General features: G+C 40.8%; 1 protein-coding gene across 2 annotated transcripts in view; it reads left to right on the forward strand.

Moving 5' to 3' along the window:
• The window catches only part of ARID5B (AT-rich interaction domain 5B), a 148852-nt gene that overhangs the window by 14461 nt on the left and 110769 nt on the right, over positions 1–23622 (forward strand). For both annotated transcript variants that reach the window (XM_054035073.1, XM_054035074.1), the window contains exon 3: positions 4186–4411. In XM_054035073.1, the coding sequence (XP_053891048.1) occupies positions 4186–4411 (226 nt within the window). The remainder of the gene's footprint in view (positions 1–4185; positions 4412–23622) is intronic.

Consider the following 23622-nt stretch of genomic DNA (forward strand, 5'->3'; position numbering starts at 1 on the left):
AGCCCAAATTTTTCATATTTGGATCTGGATTTCCCCTGCTAAAAACTTGTCAGGATATCTTTATTCTAACAGGGCACTGAACAAAATAATTATTCGTCCACAAACGGCCCTTTTCCATATAAAAATATTTGCAATGAAGTCAGTGAAATGGTGTAGGAACCAATCTAGATGTTGTTTCCCTTGGTTTACTTTAAGATTAACTGCTTGGCAAATAAGAATGCACTAAGTCAGGGAGTACCTGAACATAAATTGTTGGTTCATGAACGGTTGTGTTCCAGTTTAATGTGCTGTTGGATAATGTAGCAACATGGAGATCTGCATTGGTTTGGATTAGTGCACAGACAAATTCTGCCACCCAGAATAGTTCAAAACTCCCAGATGAGTTCAATGAGAATGTGGCTTGAGTAAAGACTGCAGAATTTAGGTTATAGTGTTTATGTATTAATAATACAACGGGACAGATTATAGCTGCTCCAGTGCCTATGCACTGGGCAGCGCCTCCACCTTCAGCACTAGAGGTACTCTGAATGCTATATCCATAGGTCCCCAAGTGTAGTTGTGAGGGCATTAGCATTGTCAGAGGAGGTGTGTTTTGGACACGCTGGGGTCATGGGAAGGCCAGCACCCTATACACAATGACAAGCACCAGGAGACCTTTCCTGGAGTAATCACGTCACATCTGTTAGATGGGGTTACCAATGGCTGCTGGTGTTCTGACTCCTCTGGGAACCAGAAACATTCTACCTAGTCTGCCTACTTCTGCCATGCTTTCCTCTAGGCCCCCAGCAAATTCTGACTCCAGTATCCTTAACCTGAGACAAAACTCCTATTGAAGTCAGAGGAGGTTTTGAAGGCAATGGGAGTTTCTGCTTCATAGAGACTGTAGAATCAGGGTCTTGAGATGCAATTGGCTGCAATTCTGAACCATTTTCACCTTGTTCCCAACAAATTCAGGAGTATGATGCAATCCATTTGATACTAATCCCCTAAGGAAGTATTCGGAGGAAACAACAAGTTGAACCCGGAGGACTTTCCGAGTCCCTTTGTCCCCTTTCTACTGATTCTACTGTGGGATGTTATGGCCTTGGCTATTGGCGTATGACATTCACAGTGTAGGTCCTGATTCAAGAAGATACTTATGTACATGCTTAACTTTAAGTATGTGAGTAGTCTCCTGGAGGTCAATGGGTCTGCTTATGGGTGAGATTTTCAAAAATCTAAGGCACTTCAGTGGGACTTTTGTGCCTTTCTCCCTTCGGCATTTTTGAAAATCCCATCCTAAGTGTTTAAAATTTCATGTGCACTTAGGTACTTCCCTGAATTCATGCCAAAAGCATTCATCATTGGTCTAAATCTGCTCCCACCATAATCAGTTTACTATTGACTTTGGTGGGAGCAGAGTTAGGCCAACATAGAACATTTCTGAAAATCTCACACTAAATAATTTCTTTGTAATTAATGCCGTAAACAATTATTTTATAGGCAAAAGAAGCTAAATGATTTAGGAGCATAAGTCCCACTGACTTTCAAAGAGATTTTTGTTCCTAAGTCATTTAGATACTTTTGAAAATTCCACCCAATGTACTTAGTTGCATTTTGATCTATTTCTCCTCCTCACCTATCTATAAAATGTTTAGAAAATGAGACATCCTTAATTGCATCCGTTACCACAGTAACTGGCTAATTTTTTGTTATGGTTTGTATTCATATACTTGGTTTATATGCTAATCTGATTCAAAGTGCCTTTCTGTGCGTACCTTTTGTATTACATTAGCTGCCACAACAGTATTTATGATCATAATACTCATTTTGCAAATTGCTAATATGATCACATGACAATTTTTGCAAAGATTCTTTTCCTAGCCATTCACACTGATGTAGGCAAAACTAAGTATAAAACACTTTGGTCATGGTTGTTGCTGTGTGGTCATTTTGCTGTCACACAAAACTTTAAATGTGAAGGCATAATTTGTGCTCTTTTGTGTTTCCTGATACTTACATCTTCCATATTTTTCTGCTTCCTTATCAAATTTCCAGCTAAATCCTGGTATACGACTGTATTGCAAAGTGGGTTTGCTGCTGAATTGTTAGTAAAACATACGGGTTGTTTATCAACCAATATTCTTGGATTTATGGCTTCTGTATGTACCGTGTATGTGAAGGTTGTAGTCTCAAACAGGTTTATTCATTGAAGATGTAACAGTGATTGTAACTTTTCTTTTAGTTAATAGATTGTTTGCTTGGCTAACTTTGTATGCCAGCCAAAGTTAGTCATACCACTTCTTGGAAAGGATATGAAGAAACTGGTAATTGAAATCATAATCATTTGGCCTTAAAAGTTATTTTGAAAATAACACTTTAACCAAAAACATATCTATCTAATCTGGAAGTCAGATTTCTATGAAAGATGCTGCTAAATAGAATGTTTCTAAGTACTCAGTATTAGAAATTGTGATACTTAATGATTCCATTCAACATCCTATACAGAAGACCCCATCCAGAAGCTGTTAAGTCTGTCTTCATGCAGACTCAATTTTTTCACTCTGACATTTAATAATCACCATGTAATAGCTATAAAATGCATAGCAACTACAGATCTTTTATTTCAAATGGATGGTGTAATGAAATTGGGTGAAACCATCCATTGAAAATGTACTGTGTAGTATGCAGCATTGTTTACAAAGTAATAACATTTGTCATAAGCGGAAAGTTAAAACATTGTCTTGATTGTTTGTTGTTCAATGGAAGTTCATATTCAGCACAGTGATAAAGGAAAAGATTCCATTACTAAAATTTACTTAGCATACAAGTATGAGGTTCATTTTTGAGTAAATATTTGTTATTGCACTAAAAGTAATAGAAGATGACTGCTTATAAAACATCTTTGTGTTATACAAGGAAGAGTGAAATATCAGATCTACGATTTACCAAAGCTACTGTGGAGGTTTCATGTTGTGTGTAACTTATCACAAAACTTACCCACACTTCCCACCCACCCCTTTTTTTCTTTTTCTTTTTTTTTTGCTATTGAGCAATATTTTATTTCCTGAGGAATGTGTTAAGCAAAAAATACAGAACCAACCATGCATTTCTGTTTATTTAATAACTGCAAGAATTTCTCTCTCTCTCTCTCTCTTCTCCATTCCTAAATAGTTGTGTTTATTTTGGAGAAAACCATAATTCTTTCTAATATTTTTAAAGTGACTATGCTACCTGTGTTTTATTTAGAAATGTGTGGTGTGAAAGGTGTGGTGTAAGTCAGTTCAAGTTAAAACATCAACTGTTTCAAATATTTAACTTAAAGATCTCAAGTTTATCTTGGTAGGAGTTGGGGGTTAGGTTTTTCTTTTTCTGAAGCCTTCTTAAACCCTGCTTACAGTAGGCAGCTATAAAACATTCTGCTTATTCATCATGACTGAGAAGAGTTGATTGTTTCCTGGAAGGATAAAAATGTAGCAATTAGAGATGTTTAATTCAAGTATATGTTCAGCAGGCTAAACTAAGGTTAAATTGCTTTTTTCATAGAATGTATGCTTAAGAGGAGGGAAAAATAGTTATTTTCTGTTCTTGAAAAAGTTTTAAGAAACATGAGAATATGCGAGTTTCTTTTGGTGGGAAACACTTAACATTTATGCAGTATTTCTTTTGGGATTACATCACAGTTTTATTTAATTTTTAGGACAAAAGTTAAATTCAATATTTGTGTATAAGCCAAGGGAAAATGTACCATAAACACAGGAATTTTCTGGTGAGTCAGAGTTCCAAGAATCTAAGATTTACTTAGACCATTTATTTGAGGACTAGCTATAACCATTAGTCATCCAGCCATGAGTTTTTACATTTGCAGCTAATTGCACCTAAAAAGCAAGCTTTCATCCGAGCCTTTGGGATATACAGAATGCACTTTGGCAATCCACATTTAAAATGCATTTTAGGACTACTGCCCTGATGTTCTTGGACATTTTTTATCACATAAATATTTGCTTCAAATAAACAACTAACAGTGACACTAAAATGGCATGCAAATTGCATGAGTTATTGGATATTCTGTATCACAGAAAAAGTAATCTGCTAAGAGCAAGATAAACTTTTCCAAAAACATGTCAAAGAGGCAGTGCTACAAACTTATCATTCATCATAAGCCACACATGACACGCTCTGTTCTCGTTTGACTACATCTTGCAGGATGAAGTTATTGCCGTTTCAGAGAAGGTGACTGTGAAGCTTGAAGACTTGGCAAAATGGGCACATTCAGATTTCTCCAAGTGGAAGTGTGGTCTCCGGGCTGACCCAGTCATACACATGGAACTGGGCAAGAATGGGCAGAAGGAAGCCTTGATGAGATACAGGCAGTCCACACTCAACAGTGGCCTGAACTTCAAAGACATTCTAAAGGAAAAGGCTGATCTTGGTAAATATAGTTTCCTTTTCTAAAATTGCTGTTTGCCTATCTGTGACTGTATTTCTAAAGGGAACAAGCCCAATCATGCAGTGCTTATTCAGACAAAACTGTCATTGACTCTAAGACTGTAAACACTAAGGCTCAAAACCTGAAGCTGCAAGCAATGGTAATTTGCAAGGGTTTCCCACAGAAACTATGTAGGCATTGGGGTCAAGTATATGCTATACATCATATCGGATTGAATCTGATGGCTTCTCTCTATGCAATTAGAATCATAGAGGAAAGAGAGAGGTCAAAGACCTATTAGATCATACTGCCTATATTCTTGCCAACATAGGGTTGTTGCCTATCACTAGTGCTTCTCCAGTCTTTGTCCAATACAGTGTTAATTGTCTTAAGAAATGAGGTTTTCACAACTCCCTTTGGGATACTGTTCCATAGTCTAATACATTTTACTTTAAAGTTTATCGTTAACATTTAGCCTACGTTGTAATTAATCGTACTTACACTCATTTGTACCATCATTTGGTTTCATGGTGCAGTGGATCTTTTCTTTCTCACTTTTCCCTCTCTGCAAAAATGGAGAGGCATGGGAACTCATATGGACAGCTTCTCTGCTGCATGGGCTCTCTAATGTTTTGGATCTCTGCAAGCAGGTTTACAGTTTTTGGGATGCTTCTTTCTCCCCATATGCACGTAAGGTCTCAGTCCTACAAGTTGGTTCACATGGACAGTCTCCTGCACTGCCTGGCTCTCCTTTAACTTCAGTACATCAATGGGATGTGAATGCAGGATCTGCCCACATGTCTCACCTTGCAGAATTGGGGCCTAAGTGGGTTCAGAATTTGGGACTAAAAACTTTGTAGAAGTTGTGCACCTACAACTCCCATTTCCTTTAATGGGACACATTCTTATGCAAGGGCTGTAGGATGACGTCTGAGGCAGCTGGTCTTCTGTTGGTAAACATGCCTAACTCCCATTAGCTTTATTGGCAGACTGGCATACACATTGGCTGACAGGAAAATATATTTCAACATGTGTTTCAGTGAAATTTATTTCCTGTAGTACATTTTTTTTAAAAGCTAAGCTTAGATAGCTTCAAGATTAGCACATAAATGGATGAAAGGTAAGAAATCAAAAGTTAAGGCTGATACTCTGCCAACTCCACGTGCAGAATTTTTTTCTCATCTTCATGAATTGAAGATAGTGGGCCAAGTTCTCAGTTGTGTAAGCAGCATAGCTCCCTGGACTACAATGGAGCTATGTCTACCTACACTAGCTGAGGATCTGCCTTATAGAACTTACCTTACAACAGAGTTGAGTCTCTCATTTCCCATCTAAGCAAATGGTGAGGTCAGTCTTGTCAGTCTTATTTTACTTCATCAGCTAGTCAGGATGATGTTTCATTATGATTGAAAGTTGATATTTTTAATCAATATCTACAGTAAAACACTTGCAAAACTTTTGTTTGTGGTTTCTTCTTCTTTGTAACTAGATGCAGTAATTAGACAATCTCATATTACATTGGTGTTTTTCTTGTACATTTCCTTGCATCCGTTTGTTGTATCAAAAGAATCTGAATGCTTCTGAGACAGAGATTTTGGGGTTTAATGTTCTCTTGTTTTGTTTTTGACGAACAAACAAACAAACAAATCTTTTGTGGGAAGTTTATACAACCAGTATTATTGACTCAAGAGCCAAAGAAAATTATCTTGAAAGCTAGCACACACAGTTCAGAGCTGCATGTTAAGCCTTTGAAAAGAGGGGTTACACTAAAAATGCATACGGTATCTGAACTATAACAATGTAATTGTGAAAACCCAACACTGAGAGCATTGCATGCGGCTTTCTTTTAGTTCATGAATCAGGCTGCTTTGCCACTGCCTATACAAAAAAAAAAAAAAAGGTTGACTCAATTTTTAAAAAAAGTTTCTCTCTGTGACTGGTTATGATTGGTTTGAAACCCACAGGCACAAGAAGACATTTAACCATTGGGCAGGTTGCTTTTGAGAATGGGTCCAACTGCTGAAAGATAGACAAGAAATCCTGTTACTGCTTGGTTTATTTAAATGTAATATTAACATTAAATGGATTAAATGTACAGTAGAACCTCAGAGTTACGAACACCTCGGGAATGAAGGTTGTTCGTAACTCTGAACAAAACATCATGGTGGTTCTTTCTAAAGTTTACAACTGAACACTGGCTTAATACAGCTTTGAAACTTTACTATGTGAAAGAAAAATGCTGCTTTTAACCTCTTAATTTAAATGAAACAAGCACAGAAACAGTTTCCTTAGCTTGACCAAAAAAAATTTAACTTTCCTTTTATTTTTCAGTAGTTTGTTTAGCACAATACTGTACTGTATTTCTTTCTTTCTCTGCTGCTGCCTGATTGCATACTTCCAGTTCCAAATGAGATGTGTGATTGACCAGTTAGTAACTCTAGTGTTCATAACTCTGAGGTTCTACTGTAGTTTTCCTATTCAGTAAATAATGTGGAGGAACTATGGTTTTCTTGCTAAGGAAACAGCTATGTTTGGCAGTACCAGGGAACTAACCCTGCCATTTGGTTTGACATGGGATCAGGATTTAATCAGTATTAGTTGAAAGGATGCTGAACAAAATTTGCTCTCATCTGCACTAACTGGTCATTCATGGAGAGCATTATGTCATCTAAATAGACTCATCGCAATCATAGGTCAACATAATAAAATTTGTAATGCAGATAAGTCCAGTTAGAGTAGGAAATCTTGAGCTGTTGACCTGCCTGTGCTGTAACTTCTCTTTTGTCAAAATGGCACCTTTAGTGAGTGTACAGTACACTCTTCCGACACTCTGCATCATGCCAACAAAACAGTGCACACTGTGGTTAGAAATTTGCTAGCTGCAATCATGGCTAGTAGGGGTCCAAGCATGGTCTCTCAAATCACTGTGGGCAAGATTTTTCTTGTCTTAAAATGGTGTTATAAAACTTTTCTATAGATGATGTAGAGCAAATTGATGGTCAGTTTGCTAGTGTTAGGGTATGTCTACACTACGAAATTAGGTCGAATTTATAGAAGCCGGTTTTATAGAAATCAGTTTTATACAGTCGATTGTGTGTGTCCCCACAGAAAATGCTCTAAGTGCATTAAGTCGGCGGACTGCGTCCACAGTACCGAGGCTAGCGTCGACTTCCAGAGCGTTGCACTGTGGGTAGCTATCCCACAGTTCCCGCAGTCTCCGCCGCCCATTGGAATTCTGAGTTGAGATCCCAATGCCTGATGATGCAAAAACAGTGTCATGGGGGGTTCTGGGTACATGTCGTCAGGCTCCTCCCCCTCCATCAGACCAACGGCAGACAATCGATTCGCACCTTTTTACCTGGGTTACCTGGGCAGACAACATTCCACAGCAAGCTTGGAGCCTGCTCAGCTCAGCTCAGCTCACCATCACCATATGTCATCTGGATGCCGGCAGACGTGGTACTGCATTGCTACATAGCAGCAGCTAATTGCCTTTTGGCAGTAGATGGTGCAGTATGACTGGTAGCCTATATCAGCTATCTGGGTGCTGGTAGACATGTGGCTGCATTGCTATACAGCAGCAGCTCCTTGCCTTTTGGCAGTAGATGGTGTATTACGATTGATATCCATCATCATCATACTCCTCAGTGAGTTCGATCAGAGGCACCTGGGCAGACATGTTTTGTGTCCTGGAGACTCAGTCCTGCCGGCAGTCCTATTGAACCGTCTTGACGATGATGACTAGCAGTCGTAGTACAGCATCTTCTGCCAAGCACCCAGAAGATGCCGATGGCTATCAGTCATGCTGCACCGTCTGCTGCCAACTTAAAATGTAAAAAAATAGATGGACCAGATTTGTTCTGTATTCATTTGCTTCCTCCTCCCTCCATGAAATCAACGGCCTGCTAAACCCAGGGTTTTGAGTTCAATCTTTGGGGGGGCCATTCTGTGTGACAATTGTTTGTGTTTCTCCCTGATGCACAGCCACCCTTGTTGATTTTAATTCCCTGTACCTGTAAGCCATGTCGTCACTCGCCCCTCCCTCCCTCTGTCAGACAATAGTTTCGCACCTTTTTTCAGCCCGGACGCCATAGCACTGGGATCATGGAGCCCGCTCAGATCTCCGCGGCAATTATGAGCACTATGAACACCACGCGCATTGTCTTGGAGTATATGCAGAGCCAGAACATGCCAAAGCAAAACCAGGCGAGGAGGCAATTGCAGCGATTGCAGCGCGGCGACGAGAGTGATGAGGAAATTGACATGGACATAGATCTCTCACAAAGTACAGGCCCCAGCAATGTGCAAATCATGGTATTACTGGGGCAGGTTCATGCCGTGGAACGCCGATTCTGGCCCGGGAAACAAACACAGACGGGTGGGACCGCATCGTGTTGCAGGTGTGGGACGATTCCCAGTGGCTGCGAAACTTTCGCACGTGTAAGGGCACTTTCATGGAACTTTGTGACTTGCTTTCCCCTGCCCTGAAGCGCCAGAATACCAGGATGAGAGCAGCTCTCACAGTTGAGAAGCAAGTGGCAATAGCCCTGTGGAAGCTTGCAACGCCAGACAGCTACCGGTCAGTCGGGAATCAATTTGGAGTGGGCAAATCTACTGTGGGGGCTGCTGTGATCCAAGTAGCCAATGCAATCAAAGACCTGCGATAAACGGAACCCATATCCCTATCTTGGCACCGGAGCACCAAGCCACTGAGTACATAAATCGCAAGGGGTACTTTTCAATGCTGCTGCAAGCCCTGGTGGATCACAAGGGACGTTTCACTAACATCAACATGGGATGGCTGAGAAAGGTACATGATGCTCACGTCTTCGGGAACTCTGGTCTGTTTCAAACGCTGGAGGAAGGGACTTTCTTCCCGGATCAGAAAATAACCATTGGGGATGTTGAAATGCCTATCGTTATCCTTGGGGACACAGCCTACCCCTTAATGCCATGGCTCATGAAGCCGTACACAGGCAGCCTGGACAGTAGTCAGGACCTGTTCAACTATAGGCTGAGCAAGTGCTGAATGGGGATGTAATGTGCATTTGGATGTTTAAAAGTGCGCTGGCGCAGTTTACTGACTCGGATAGACCTCAGCGAAGCCAATATTCCAATTGTTATTGCTGCTTGCTGTGTGCTCCACAATATCTGTGAGAGTAAGGGGGAGACATTTATGGCAGGGTGGGAGGTTGAGGCAAATCGCCTGGCTGCTGATTATGTGCAGTCAGACACCAGGGTGGTTAGAAGAGTACAGCAGGGTGCGGTGTGCATCAGAGAAGCTTTGAAAACCAGTTTTGTGACTGGCCAGGCTACAGTGTGAAATTTCTGTTTATTTCTCCTTGATGAACCCTCCACCTTCCCCCCCGGTTCACTCTACTTCCCTGTAAACTAACCACCCTCCCCTCCCCCCCTTCGAGCACCGCTTGCAGAGGCAATAAAGTCATTGTTACTTCACATTCATGCATTCTTTATTAATTCATCACACAACTAGGGGGATAACTGCCAAGGTAGCCCGGGAGGGGTGGGGGAGGAGGGAAGGAAAACGACACACTGCAGTTTAAAACTTTAACACTTATTGAAGGCCAGCCTTCTGATGCTCGGGCACTCATCTGGGGTGGAGTGACTGGGTGGCCAGAGCCCCCCCCCCACTGTGTTCTTCAGCGTCTGGGTGAGGAGGCTATGAACTTGGGGAGGAGGGCTGTTGGTTACACAGGGGCTGTAGCGGCGGTCTCTGCTCCTGCTGCCTTTCCTGCAGCTCAACCATATGCTGGAGCATATCAGTTTGATGCTCCAGCAGCCGGAACATCGACTCTTGCCTTCTGTCAGCAAGCTGACGCCACCTATTCTCTTCAGCCCGCTACTTGCTCTCTTCAGCCCGCGATTCAGCCCACCACCTCTCCTCTCATTCATATTGTGCGTTTTTGCACTCTGACATTGACTGTCTCCACGCATTCTGCTGTGCTCTGTCAGCGTGGGAGGACATCTGTAGCTCTGAGAACATATCATCCCGAGTCCGCCGTTTTCTCCTTCTAATCTTCACTAGCCTCTGTGAAGGAGAAACATTTGCAGCTGGTGGAGGAGAAGGGAGAGGTGGTTAAAAAAGACACATTTTAGAGAACAATGGGTACACTCTTTCACGTTAAATTTTGCTGTTCACATTACACAGCACATGTGCTTTCGTTACAAGGTCACATTTTTCCTCTTATATTGAGGGCCTGCCCGTTTGGTGTGAGAGATTACTCATGCAGTGCCAGGCAACAGATTTCGGCTTGCAGGCAGCCATGGTAAACCACAGTCTTTTGGCTTTTTTAACCTTCTTAACACGTGGGAATGGTTTCAAACAGTAGCGCCCTCATTTCCCGTACTAAGCAGCCGCTGGGTTGGCCATTTAAAATGGGTTTGCAATGTAAAAGGAGGGGCTGTGGTTTCCGGGTTAACATGCAGCACAAACCCAACTACGCCCCCACACCCAATTCTCTGGGATGATCACTTCACCCCTCCCCCCACCACGTGGCTAACAGCGGGGAACATTTCTGTTCAGCCGAGCAGGAACAGGCACCTCTGAATGTCCCCTTAATAAAATCACCCCATTTCAACCAGGTGACCATGAATGATATCACTCTCCTGAAGATAACAAAGAGAGATAAGGAATGGATGTTGTCTGCATGCCAGCAAACACCGGGACCATACGCTGCCATGCTTTGTTATGCAATGATTCCAGACTACGTGCTACTGACCTTGCGTGGTAAAGTGTCCTACCATGGCAGACGGGATAATGCAACCCTCCCCAGAAACCTTTTGCAAAGGCTTTGGGACTACATGAAGGAGAGCTTTCTGGAGATGTCCTTGGAGGATTTCTGCTCCATCCCCGTACACGTTAACAGACTTTTCCAGTAGCTGTACTGGCCGTGATTGCCAGGGCAAATTAATAATTAATCATTAAACACGCTTGCTTTTAAACCATGTGTAATATTTACAAAGATACACTCACCAGAGGTCCCTTGTGTGCCCTCAGGATCTGGGAGCACGCCTTGGGTGAGTTCGGGGGTTACTGGTTCCAGGTCCAGGGTGATAAACATATCCTGGCTGTTGGGGAAACTGGTTTCTCCGCTTCCTTGCTGTGAGCTATCTTCATTGTCTTCATCATCATCTTCCTTGTACCCTAAAGCCGCTTCCCTGTTGCATGATTCTCCATTGATGGAATCAAAGCACACGGTTGGGGTAGTGGTGGCTGCACCCCCTAGCATGGCATGCAGCTCCACGTAGAAGCGGCATGTTTGCAGCTCTGCCCCGGATTTTCCATTTGCCTCTCTGGCTTTGTGGTAGGCTTGCCTTAGCTCCTTAATTTTCACGCAGCACTGCTGTGTGTCCCTGTTATGGCCTCTGTCCTTCTTGGCCTTGGAGACCTTTTCTAATATTTTGCCATTTCGTTTATTGCTATGGAGTTCAGCTAGCACTGATTCTTCTCCCCATATGGCGAGCAGATCCCGTACCTCCCGTTCTGTCCATGCTGGAGCTCTTTTGCGATCCTGGGACTCCATCATGGTTACCTGTGCTGATGAGCTTTGCGTGGTCACCTGTGCTCTCCACGCTGGACAAACAGGAAATGAAATTCAAAAGTTCGCGGGGCTTTTCCTGTCTACCTGGTCAGTGCATCTGAGTTGAGAGTGCTGTCCAGAGTGGTCACAATGAAGCACTGTGGGATAGCTCCCAGAGGCCAATAACGTCGAATTCTGTCCACACTACCCCAAATCCGACCCGCAAAGGCCGATTTTAGCGCTAATCCCTTCGTCGGAGGTGAAGTAAAGAAACCGGTTTAAAGGGCCCTTTAAGTCGAAAAAAAGAGCTTCATCGCGTGGACGTGTCCAGGCTTAATTCGATTTAAAGCTGCTAAATTCGACCTAAACTCATAGTGTAGACCAGGCCTTAGACTGGTCTTTAGGGGATGTAGTCTGTAGTCTACTTCTTAGAAACAAACCCTTGCCTGAACTAATTAGGAAAATGATTCATGAGCTCTACCAATGTTTAATGCTGATTGTAGGCTAGCAAATTTCTGATTCTTTTGTTGGCAGGACCTAGATAAACAATGTGATTGCCTGAAACCATTTTCCTTGTGGAAATTCGCATTTCCTTTATGAAAAAATCCTATGTAGTTGAATAAAAATGATTACTTTCCTATAGGATATATTTGACCTTCCTCTAAAATTTAATAGAAAATTATATCCCTGCTAAGGAATTCTAAAGGATGACTCAAAAAACCCCATATAATTTTCCATTAAATTTAATAGGTTTTAAAGGTAATTTCTGGAGAAACAGATTACATTTCTATAGAAACTTATTGTTTTCATCCCTTTTAAATTATGTAGGTCTTTTCCTTAGGAAGTGCATTAAATATATAAAAATCTCATATTTCTGAGGTTAAGTTTTCAGCCTGAAAAATGATTCCAAAAATTATATCCCTGCCGTTCAGGGTATGTATTTTATACATTCTCTCTCTTTTTACAAATATGTCAGCATCAAATGTGAGTAATTAATGTCTTAAGTCTATTTATATTTTTCTGACTATTTATTTCAAATGTTGATACAAATAAGGAATAACAACAATGCAGTATATAAAAATAGAATAGTTGAGTAATGTATTATTCATAATAAACATGAGAACCTATTTTTCCAGAAGAATTGGCCTGACAAAATCATTCACTATGGCTTCTAGTTATTTATTTTTGTCTTTAGAATTATTTAGGAGCTTGGGGTTATTTTTAATAAATGGACTTCAATACCCATATTTGGTAAATCAATTGGAAATAGCCAGATGAGGAGTCATTTCATTTTACAATTTTTTTCTTTTAGCAATTAAGCAGTGTAAACACTATCAGTTAAACATGGGTAAGTTACAAATTTGTATTCCTTGGGCTATAGTTAAAAAAAAAATTCAAATTATTTTATATAACACTGCTTCTTACAGAGTTCCTTTAAGTGAAGTATGAAAGCTGCAATGTAAGCTTTATTGGCCTATAAATATGTCATTATAGTTGGACTACATTTATATGCTTTGGATTGTTGTTTAAGCCAAGAAAATATGTCTCTACAGGTTGACTTTTTATTGAAACCCTTTGAGGCATACAACAGAATGTATTTTAGGCTCAGGTTATTAAAACGGCATTTTCATTTTTGCAGCAGACTCATTGTCAATTATGCTGCCACAAACTGTCTGTGGATAGGCAGTTATGAATGGGTTCATCTCTAAGTGTGTCTTTGGAAAAAGAAATAAAAGATAAAGGAGTTGGAGCTGAAATTGAGAGACGAGACTGAGGGGGGAAATGACTGAATTTAGTGCTCAGGGGCACGGCACCGTTGGTTAGGGTTCTACTGTACTGTGGCACTGCCTGTGTTTAGTTGAGAAATGACCTGTTTTCCCACCTCTTCTGCTCTGGCTGATTGGAGCATGCAGGGTTTTTAGATTTTTAGGGAGTGGGGGTGGGACGGTTTGACTGCTGACGCAGGGGTGGCTTTATTGACTCTTGTCCTTCTTGGGTTAATAGATCAGTTAGGATAGATTGATCAGTTCTCTTGAGTGTTTCAGGACAAAGCTGTGGGATCTGGACCCATACCTGTTGTTAAGATTGTATGCACGGTGTTTGGCTTTTTATCATGCCAAAAATTGCGACTCAGGTTGCCATACTGTGAGCTCCTCGAAGTCTGCATCCCGTGACGTTGTTTGGAGGAGTCGTCAGGTTCTGTTTCTACTGCAACTTGTGCCCATTATTTTGGCTCTTTAGCGTTGAACTCCAAAACAGTGATGTTGAAACTGAATTGAGTTTACATAATAAAGCTTCACTGCCTGTAGATAATACATTCCTGAGGTTAATACATATTTATGTGGAAAATATTAATATCCTTGCTGTTCCTTTAAAAATCCAGGAGCATTGATCACTACTTTAAGTGAGGCTCATCTTTCAGCAGCCCTTCCCTCTCTTGATGGAGGATAAGGGGCAATGTCAGATTTCCTCCCCCCTCTGATTTTCTGTCAATTCTCTGACAATCTTTTCTTGTGAACACTTTGGGTCTGATGACCATGGAGTTACACTGGCATAAAGCTGGCGTAGCATGGTGGCGAATCACTCGCCTTGCCTTTTATTGACCCATCTTTTAATTTGCAAAGAGTGGCCATGATTCCATGTGAGCTCCCTTACTGCCACATGTGGTAGCTCTGAACATCCTCAGCACATCACAATGGGTTTGAAAGGAAGAATGGAGCAGCTACCCTGGTGAGGATGCAGACTTCTCAGAATCTGAGTAGTGCCAGGGTGGCATGGAGCACTGCTGTGGTGCCCAGCTCCACCTGGCCTCTGTGTCCTGGTGAGAGCAGGGCCAGGGCATGGTCTGTATGCTTTCACTTACCAATTACTGGAGAACAGCTATGATTTCTCTCAGTGAATATTATGAGTTGATTTTGGTTATCGGGACATCCAGACTTACAGTTCTTGATGACTTTAGAACTGACATCAATTCTCTTGTTCGTCCTTTATCACATTCTTTTGACTTCTGAATCTTCTGGCTTTACTCAATGTGCTAATTTTCTGATCAACTAAATGTCTCCCATTCAGTATAGTTTTTTTTTTCTCTGTCTTCCCCATGGCTTCCTGTCTCTCTCATTCTTATCAATCACCATCTTGATCTTGGTTAACCTTGTCTGAGCATCCCATCCACATGACTTCATTTTCCCTTTGATACTCGCTGCCACCTCTGTCCCAGCTCTCCTTATTTTGTCTCTCTTGGGGATCTAGGTGATCTCTTATTACTCTGTTTTACGTGGCCTTATCAATGCATCTACTCTTCAGTGGATAAGGGTGATTACCTTGGCTTGTCTGTGGTGCTCTGAGGAGTTTGATAAAAGAAAGATGGCTCTTTGGGAAGAGGGCTGTCTCCTGATATGCGTTCCTACAACTTCTAGCACATTTTGAGCACTACTGCATTATAAATAACAATAGATGCAGGTTGATGTGCAGTACTCTAGTGATTGCTATATGGAGTTACTTTGAAGGTTAGGCTTTTTTTTGGTCATATCTAGGGAATTGACATACAATTTCTAATGTTTAGTATTTTTTACTCCTTTTTAGAATTGGGATGCTAAGGGCACAAAATGGACAGTTAACTTGACCAAAGTCACACAGCAAGGCCCCAATCCTGCAAGATACTGAGGAAATTCCCACTGAACCCAATGGCTACTGAGTTCACACAGCATTTAAGACTTGTACACGGATTTAACCTTGCAACCTCCTGGGTTCTTGTATCTTTTTTTGTGTCCAATGGACCAATTTTTTTAACTGCAGTTTTGTACCCTTAAGTTAAGATTAACCAGGATCTGTAGACTTGTTGATTTATTTAGAATCCCTGGTGCCCCTGAAATGCCGAGAGGCAGTGCTGTTCTTGGGGTTGGCATATCTTCATAGCTCTGTGACTATTGCCTTTCTCAGACAATTGCCTAGCTCTCCATTAGTGGTCCTTTTCTCCCCCTCATTTTCCCTTTCCCCAGTCTGCTCAGCCACTGGTTTTCCCCTCTGAACTTTCTTCAGCAACAGTCTGAGGACATTGATGGGGTTTTCTGGAGGTTATGTTTGGCCACCTGATCTTTCAATTCCCTGGGTGACTTGGTTGCCCAAGGAGTGTTTGGGTGATTTAAGTGCTGTTAATTTCTTCTTTTCTCCCGGGACCACACAATTTGTTACATTTGAAGCTTATGGTGTTGCCAGGCTTGGCTACGGAAGCCCTTCTGTTATCATTGGTTTGTCTGGAGCCTCTTTTCTATTTGTGGTCACAAGTTATTGAGAAGAGAGTTTTAACACAACACAACTTACCTTATTAAAGAGGCATTGTCTGGTTCTAATCTCACACTTTGACCTACTTTAACGTTGTTATAAACTGGGGGATAAAATCCTCTGGATACCAACTAGCTTGGTTTGTAATTTAATTGCCATTTCTTCACCAAGAAATTTAACCAAACACCAAATAACTACTCGTTTTGTAGACCCTACAGGAACGATGTGTGTTTTTCCTGTGTTGATTCCTACAGCAACAGTAAACTAACATTATTCTCAGAAACAACAAGGAGTCTGGTGGCACCTTAAAGACTAACAGATTTATTTGGGCATAAGCTTTCGTGAGTAAAAACCTCACTGCATCCGAAGAAGTGAGGTTTTTACTCACGAAAGCTTATGCCCAAATAAATCTGTTAGTCTTTAAGGTGCCACCAGACTCCTTGTTGTTTTTGTAGATACAGACTAACACGGCTACCCCCTGATATTATTCTCAGAATGTGCTGATATCAGTTATCATTGTGTCAGCATTTTCAGTTACGTATCAGTATGACAGGACACTTTGTTAGTGTTGAGTACAGCCATTTTCATTTCAGTTCCATTCCAAACATTAAGGAAAATCAACGTTGCTAAGTGGGAAAAGACAGAGACAAATTCTGGTCCCATTGAAGTCAATGAAGTCAAATTCTGGTCCCACTGGGCCAAATTGTACTCTCAGTTACACTAGTGTAAACCTGAAACAATGCCAGTTTGCTCCAGTAATAAGAGTTTTGCCATTGACTTCAATGAGCAGGATTAGTCCCAAATCATTACAAGAATTCTCAAACTCTTAAGAAAGTATTACAATAAAACAGTAAAAAAAAAAAAAAAAAAAAAAAAAAAAAAGCGCCAGCTATTATGTGACCATGTCCCTTTAAAAGTGTTAGACAAGCTTTAGTCTGGTTTTTGTTTATTTCTTAGCACCAAGATTAAGCTTCCCTGGACCTGAATATGTTGGCTATCCAGGATTTTTTTCCCCTTATGATCTTTGCTGGATCTTACATTTAAATCTCACTAACCAGGAGATTTTGTTCCAGTAACTGAAAACTTGTGTTCTGCCTTCTGATGCAGCACTTATATGGTTTGAATCTTACCTATTTTAATGTCTGAGTTTCTCTTGGGTTTTTAGGGTGCTTTCTTTCCAGCCAGCCAGTTTCTGATGATCAGTGATCACTCAGTGCTTAAGGAGCTTGCAAGAGATTTGCTTCGCTCTGTGTCTGATGGGTCCAAATGGCTGTGCATAACAACTAGAGCATCACAGTGCCTCACCCAGACTCTCTGTCTGGGAACCTTTGCCCTTACTCAGGGCCCAGTACCACAGTTGTCACCACTGCCCATACTCTTTCTGGATCCCACAGGGATGAAATTGGGTCTTCTACAGTTTTGTGTCTCTTTTCTTTCCTTTGCTTAGTACTATTCAAGGATGTGATCAGCATTCTCTCCTCTAATTCTGGAGTATTGTTTCCAGTTCTGGGCACCACATTTCTGGAAAGGTGTGGACAAACTGGAGAAAGTCCAGGGAAGAGCAACAAAAATGATTAAAGGTCTAGAAAACATGACCTATGAGGGAAGATTGAAAAAATTGGGTTTGTTTAGTCTGGAGAAGAGAAGACTGAGAGGGGATATGATAACAGTTTTCAAGTACATAAAAGGTGGTTACAAGGAGGAGGGAGAAAAATTGTTCTTCTTAGCCTCTGAGGATAGGACAAGAAGCAATGGGCTTAAATTGCAGTAAGGGAGGTTTACGCTGGACATTAGGAAAAACTTCCTGTCAGGTTGGTTAAGCACCGGAATAAATTGCCTGGGGAGGTTGTGGAATCTCCATCATTGGAGATTTTAAAGAGCAGGTTAGACAAACATCTGTCAGGAATGGTCTAGATAATACACAGTCCTGCCATGAGTGTAGGGGACTGGACTAGATGACCTCTCAAGGTCCCTTCCAGTCTTATGATTCTATGAGTCTCTAGCTGTCATTTAGAACTGCTGGCCCTTATAGATCCAAGGGACACCTTTTCCTGCATTGTATCACTTCCATTCACATAGCCAAATGTGGCTGAGTGCTAATGTCCCTAAAATGAAGACCTATAAAAATAGCATTGTTGTTGATTGGACCCTGCTAACATCTTTTTCTTTCTGCCTGGCTGTTTTCCTCTGTAGTAATTCTGCTCTGCCGGAGTCCAGAACTTGGAGTCTTGCTGTCATCTTTGACTCCAAACCTCTGTTAATCAAGTTATGAAACTGTCTCAGTACAGCTCACAAATCGGTCCAGATTGTGACCTATGCTGCCTTGCTAAGATGCTGAAACTCTTATGTGCCCTCTGATGACTTTGTGACCAGATCATGTAATTCCTTTTGTGGGGGTAAGGAGAAGAGCCAGACACAGCTTATTCAGAACCTCACCTCCACATTGCTCTTCAGAACCAATAGCTATACGTGAATTACTCCTGTGCCCAGAGAACTTCACTGCCCTTTGGTGAGGAAAAGTAGATTGGTTTTAAATGTCTTTTGCTTACATATGTACAATTCTGCCAGGGTGAACCTATCATCTTCATGTCTCCCAAAACGTCTGTCTAGTCTCTGTTTGCTCTGCTGTTGAAGGACTATTTAATTGTTTCCTAAGATACAATTTAGATTGAAATCATTTACTTGCTTTTCTTCTCACCTGTGGCTCATCACAGATTAAGGAATGAGGAGGGTCTGTCACGGGTGGCTTGCCACAGTGTGTGATCGAGACATGTTGAATGTGGAAAACATAAACAATATCAGGTTGTTAGCCCTTGGCAAGGTGATCTAATTAGATCTTCAAAGTTAAATCCAACATGCTTGCCATAGCCTCTACACAAGACACGTATCATTCCTCCTGAAAAACTGGTGCTCCATATAGGAGCTTGAACAACCAGTCAAAAGAGGTTGACCCCCTTTCCCCCCCCCCCTTCCTCTGGGCACCACCATTTCCTATTTCAGGAAAGGATCAACCAAGCTCCTTGTGTAAAACGAGTTCAGTCTTCAATCTCTTGTAGAGGGCATAATCTTATTTCATGGATGCTTGGCAATATAAACCTCCCTTGTTCATGTGCAACCTGAGGAGGTCACTTGCCAGTACTTGTTTTTTCTTTAGTTTCCTCCTTGTCTCCCCTTTATGGGCCAGTCTGCTCCTAGAGAGAGAGAAAACAGGGACAAAATTTGAGGTACACACCAAGCATGTGACGTTATAAAGCCACTGATCATGACACCCATCATACATGTGCGAATGTCAGCAGCAAATGCCGGGACAGTGCATAAGGGCTGAGCATCATCTTTGCTAAGCACATCTTCACTTAGGCAGGCAGGAAAAGATGAGTGAGTGACAGGTGGGAAAAGCAGAAGAAGAACTGAGAATCTCTCTATGGTTTGATAAGCATGTGACAATTGAATCATTTCCCATGAACTCCGACTCGTCCAACTGGAAGGAGGAAAGTCCAGTAGGAACTAGCTAACTGGTGTTAGCCTTTGGGCACGAATGGGTGGGGGACCCCTCACTCTGCCAATAGCAACTCCTCAATGATAGATTGTGTGGTAGTCAGCTGGCAAACCTGCCTCCCCCTTGGATGTGAGGAGCAGAGATCTGCCTTAGTGTCTGCATAGCTCTTATTAATGTTAATGGGAGTTATATACACACACCCCTCAAGAGAACAGTGGACTCTGAGCATTTAGCCCTGTTAAATGTGTTGTGACTTCATAATCTCTTTAAATTAATTTGGATTATATTTGTCATCACTTGCTTTGATGATGTTTGCAGGAGGTGGAAGTAATTGATAGTTTTGTTTAACCTAGTAGATGGATAAATCTGAATTGTGTGTGTGTTTAAAAATATATACAATGCCATGGATTCTAATTTCTGGATGGCTTCATTGTTGCATAACCTTTATTTACTTCCTTTAGTGAAAGCTGTACCATGTAAAATGAGTTCCTCCTTAATTTTATTGCTAATGATAATTTGCTAGTAAAAATAAATCCTCAATATTGTGAATGTTCAGCCCGTACATCTAGCTGACTCTTATTTTGTGAAGGACAAATACTTAATACCATAAAAAAGCTTCTGTTAGTGATAGATAATGTATATTATTTTAAAAGGAGTGTATTTTAGTAGCTCATGAAAAATAAAGGTGAATTCTCACATCTGTGCAATGTTGCATAATTGATATAAGCCGAAGCTGAAATGGAATATGCTTTTACAAAAGCATACATTTGGCTTTCCTGAACATTTAAATATGTATATCACACCCTCATTTTAAGATGCTGGTTAATGACTTTATGATCACGTTTGCAGTCAGAGCATTGCATGTGGTTTAAGAAATGTGTCTGGATATGCTTGGTAAGCAGTATTATTCTGACAATGAACTAAAGGCCATCTTCAGTTTGACTGTGCTCTATTTTGTTATGCTGTGAAAGAAAAAGATAATTCAGCAGAGCATTGTGCTGTCGGCTAGAGACACCACATTCCAGAATACAAATATTACTAAGGATAAATGAATCATTAAAAGAACAGTAGTATAAAATATTTGATGAATGAATTCCAGGAATCTGTGTTGGAATATGTTTAGCATTCATGGACAGTACCATAATACATGAACTAATAACATCAGTTCTATGCTCAGATGCCAGAAACATTGATGGGCCCAGAATAATTGTGAATTACAAGGCTATAAATACAGAGAGGGGGATTTGCTGATATCATAATAAACCATGAGAAAGTGGTTAAAGTGGTTTCTAAAAGTTACCAGAACCTTGGGATATATTTATAACCTTGTTCACAGTTCTACAGTTTTAGGGGGGAAGTTCTCTCAACACATGCTCATGAATTCCATTTGTGCCAAGGGACTTTATGCATGTGTATCTAGAGTAGAATAGATCCAGGTGTGTTGTATAACATAAGGATGCTATAACAAATCCAAAATATAATTAAAATAGAAAATGTGACCTCCAGTTCTCCTTTGAGCTCCCTTATGTCCTGTTCTTCTAGCAAAGGGAAATAGGTAGAATGCGACAGTGTGGCTGCTGCTTTCCTTAGCACTCTACCCACCTTTTCACTCTTTGTTATTGCAAAACAAAACAATCAATACCCAAATGTTCTGGTCACAGTTTTATCTAAAGTAGAGATTGATGCATTTTATAAGCATGTTTTAAATACTAGGGAATGTGGGAATAACCAGCATTTCTGGTAAAAGGGAGGTTTCACAGTTATAGTATCAGATTTGTGCATGATAAAACCCATTCATTTATATATTGAAAATTAGAGCTATTGGGGGCCCAAGTCAGCAAGATACTTAAGCGCACGCCTAACTTTAAGCACAGGAGTAGGCCCAGTGAGGATTCACATATATATAGTTTAGGCACGTTCTAAAATACCTTGCTGAACTGGGGCTGAGCTAGGTATTGTTTTTGTACGTAAATATAACATGTAATCATGTGATTGCAATTGATTGCTGCTGATGTACGGGTAAAAATCCACCCCAAATTATTTACAGTTGTATGACGTCCCTTCCAAAGTATGTACAAATTCCACCCTAAGCTGATTTGTAGGATTCTTGTTGTCTTATATGTTTGTATAGTACCCCATACAAGGCCTCAGTTCTGACTGAAATAATAACAGTAGGTACAGTGAATCGTATACTGGTATCCTTAATATCTTTATTAAACAACATACTATCTAAAGAAACCCCCACACCAAAATAGCCCCAAATGTACTGAGTTCAATTTGTGCTCCACCTTCACTAGAAGGCCACCTTTGTTGAGCAACAAGTTTTTGCTGGTCCCTGTGTGTGGGTCCTTGACTTAAGGCAAATTTCAGAGTATATGCAAACCACTGCAAAAGTTTCCAAATTCAGAAATTATATGGCAGCATAAATCAGTGCCTCTACCAGATCCATTGGCACCGCAAGACCTCACCCTTCTCCACATTCTTTAATGCTACCTGATGCCGTGAAGATTCACAGTCCCAGCTTCTTGCTCAAACAGGCATTCCTACCGGCATGTTGATTCACAGGCTCTCTTTTGTTCCCTTGCATACCAGATTGACCCCAAGTTTGGCCAACGTGAACACTCAGGCTTTATCTCCATTCTCCCTTCAGTTGTGTGTGCAATAATTGTGATGGGAAGGGGGTTGTGCTTAGTTCTCCCACACACATGCACGCTCTTTCTTCATGTTTTTTCTGTTTTACTCATTTAAGGCTTGATCCAGCTCCCATTGCCCTCAATGGGAACTGGATCAGTCCCTTAATATGTGTGCTGGGCCTATTGTCTTTAATAACTGCTTTAAACAGGGCAGAGGAAGGAAAATATTACTGAATAACCACCCATACATAAATAATGGAGGGAGGCCCATTGCCAGTGACCTCCAGAGAGGCCAGGATACTTGGAGATGGCTAGTTCTCTGATTTAATCAATTAAATAAAGCTCTATTTGGATCGCTCCAAATTATGCATTATATGCTATAGCTTCCCTTTTTAACGGAGCAAACACAGTGGAAAATGTTGGTGCTATTGCGAGGTCATGAGATCATTGGTTCTTTGTTTTTCATTGATTACTGATGACTGTAACTTGATATTTCAAACAAGCTATAGGTGAGCTCTTGTTGGAAACTCATGTAGGCACGTGTGCTTATTGTTACAATAGGTTTTTTTCCATAAAATTATCTTATAACCAGGGCCTTCTGTTTTCTTTCATATCCATTATTTTCTAGTAAAAGCTTTCCACAATTAAATTTTTGTGTTCTATAAAGATCAGTTTAAACCCAAAAGAATCTAAAATGTTTTCCCACCACCTTGCTCTCCAAGCTTCTGCACATCAGCTTTACAAGCTCCTAGTTACGGATCTGGAAATTCCACATAAGAGATATCCAGAAGTGCATGCTGAAGGAAAAAATGCTACCAAAATGATCCCAGATAAGCCTTTTGGAAGTACCAAACAATTACCATTGCTATCCAATTTTTATGCAACTATAGGGGCTGATCCAGTGAAGTGCTAAATGCCTCTTTTGAGGTGGTGATTTCCCACAACTCTGGTCAATGCAGAATCAGGTCTGTATTTTGAATTTTCTAATTCCATTAGTGACACATAGAATGAAAAAAAGTGGTGCAAAAGTCCCATTGAACTTTGTTCCTGTTCCATAACAATGTAGTTGGGATAGTATTAAGCATCAACCAAATAATTTTGGTAATTCAAAGCAGAAACTAAAAATAATTAATCTGTCAGTGTGAATATACGTTCATATTTATACTATTATCTGGCCTCACCAGTTGAATATCTATTCTTTAAATAGCTTCACTGTAGCTCTTGAATATTTTTTCATTAGAAAATTACCAGTCATACACCTTG

Source organism: Malaclemys terrapin, chromosome 7 (genome assembly GCF_027887155.1).
Source record: "Malaclemys terrapin pileata isolate rMalTer1 chromosome 7, rMalTer1.hap1, whole genome shotgun sequence".
Lineage (NCBI taxonomy): Eukaryota > Metazoa > Chordata > Testudines > Emydidae > Malaclemys > Malaclemys terrapin.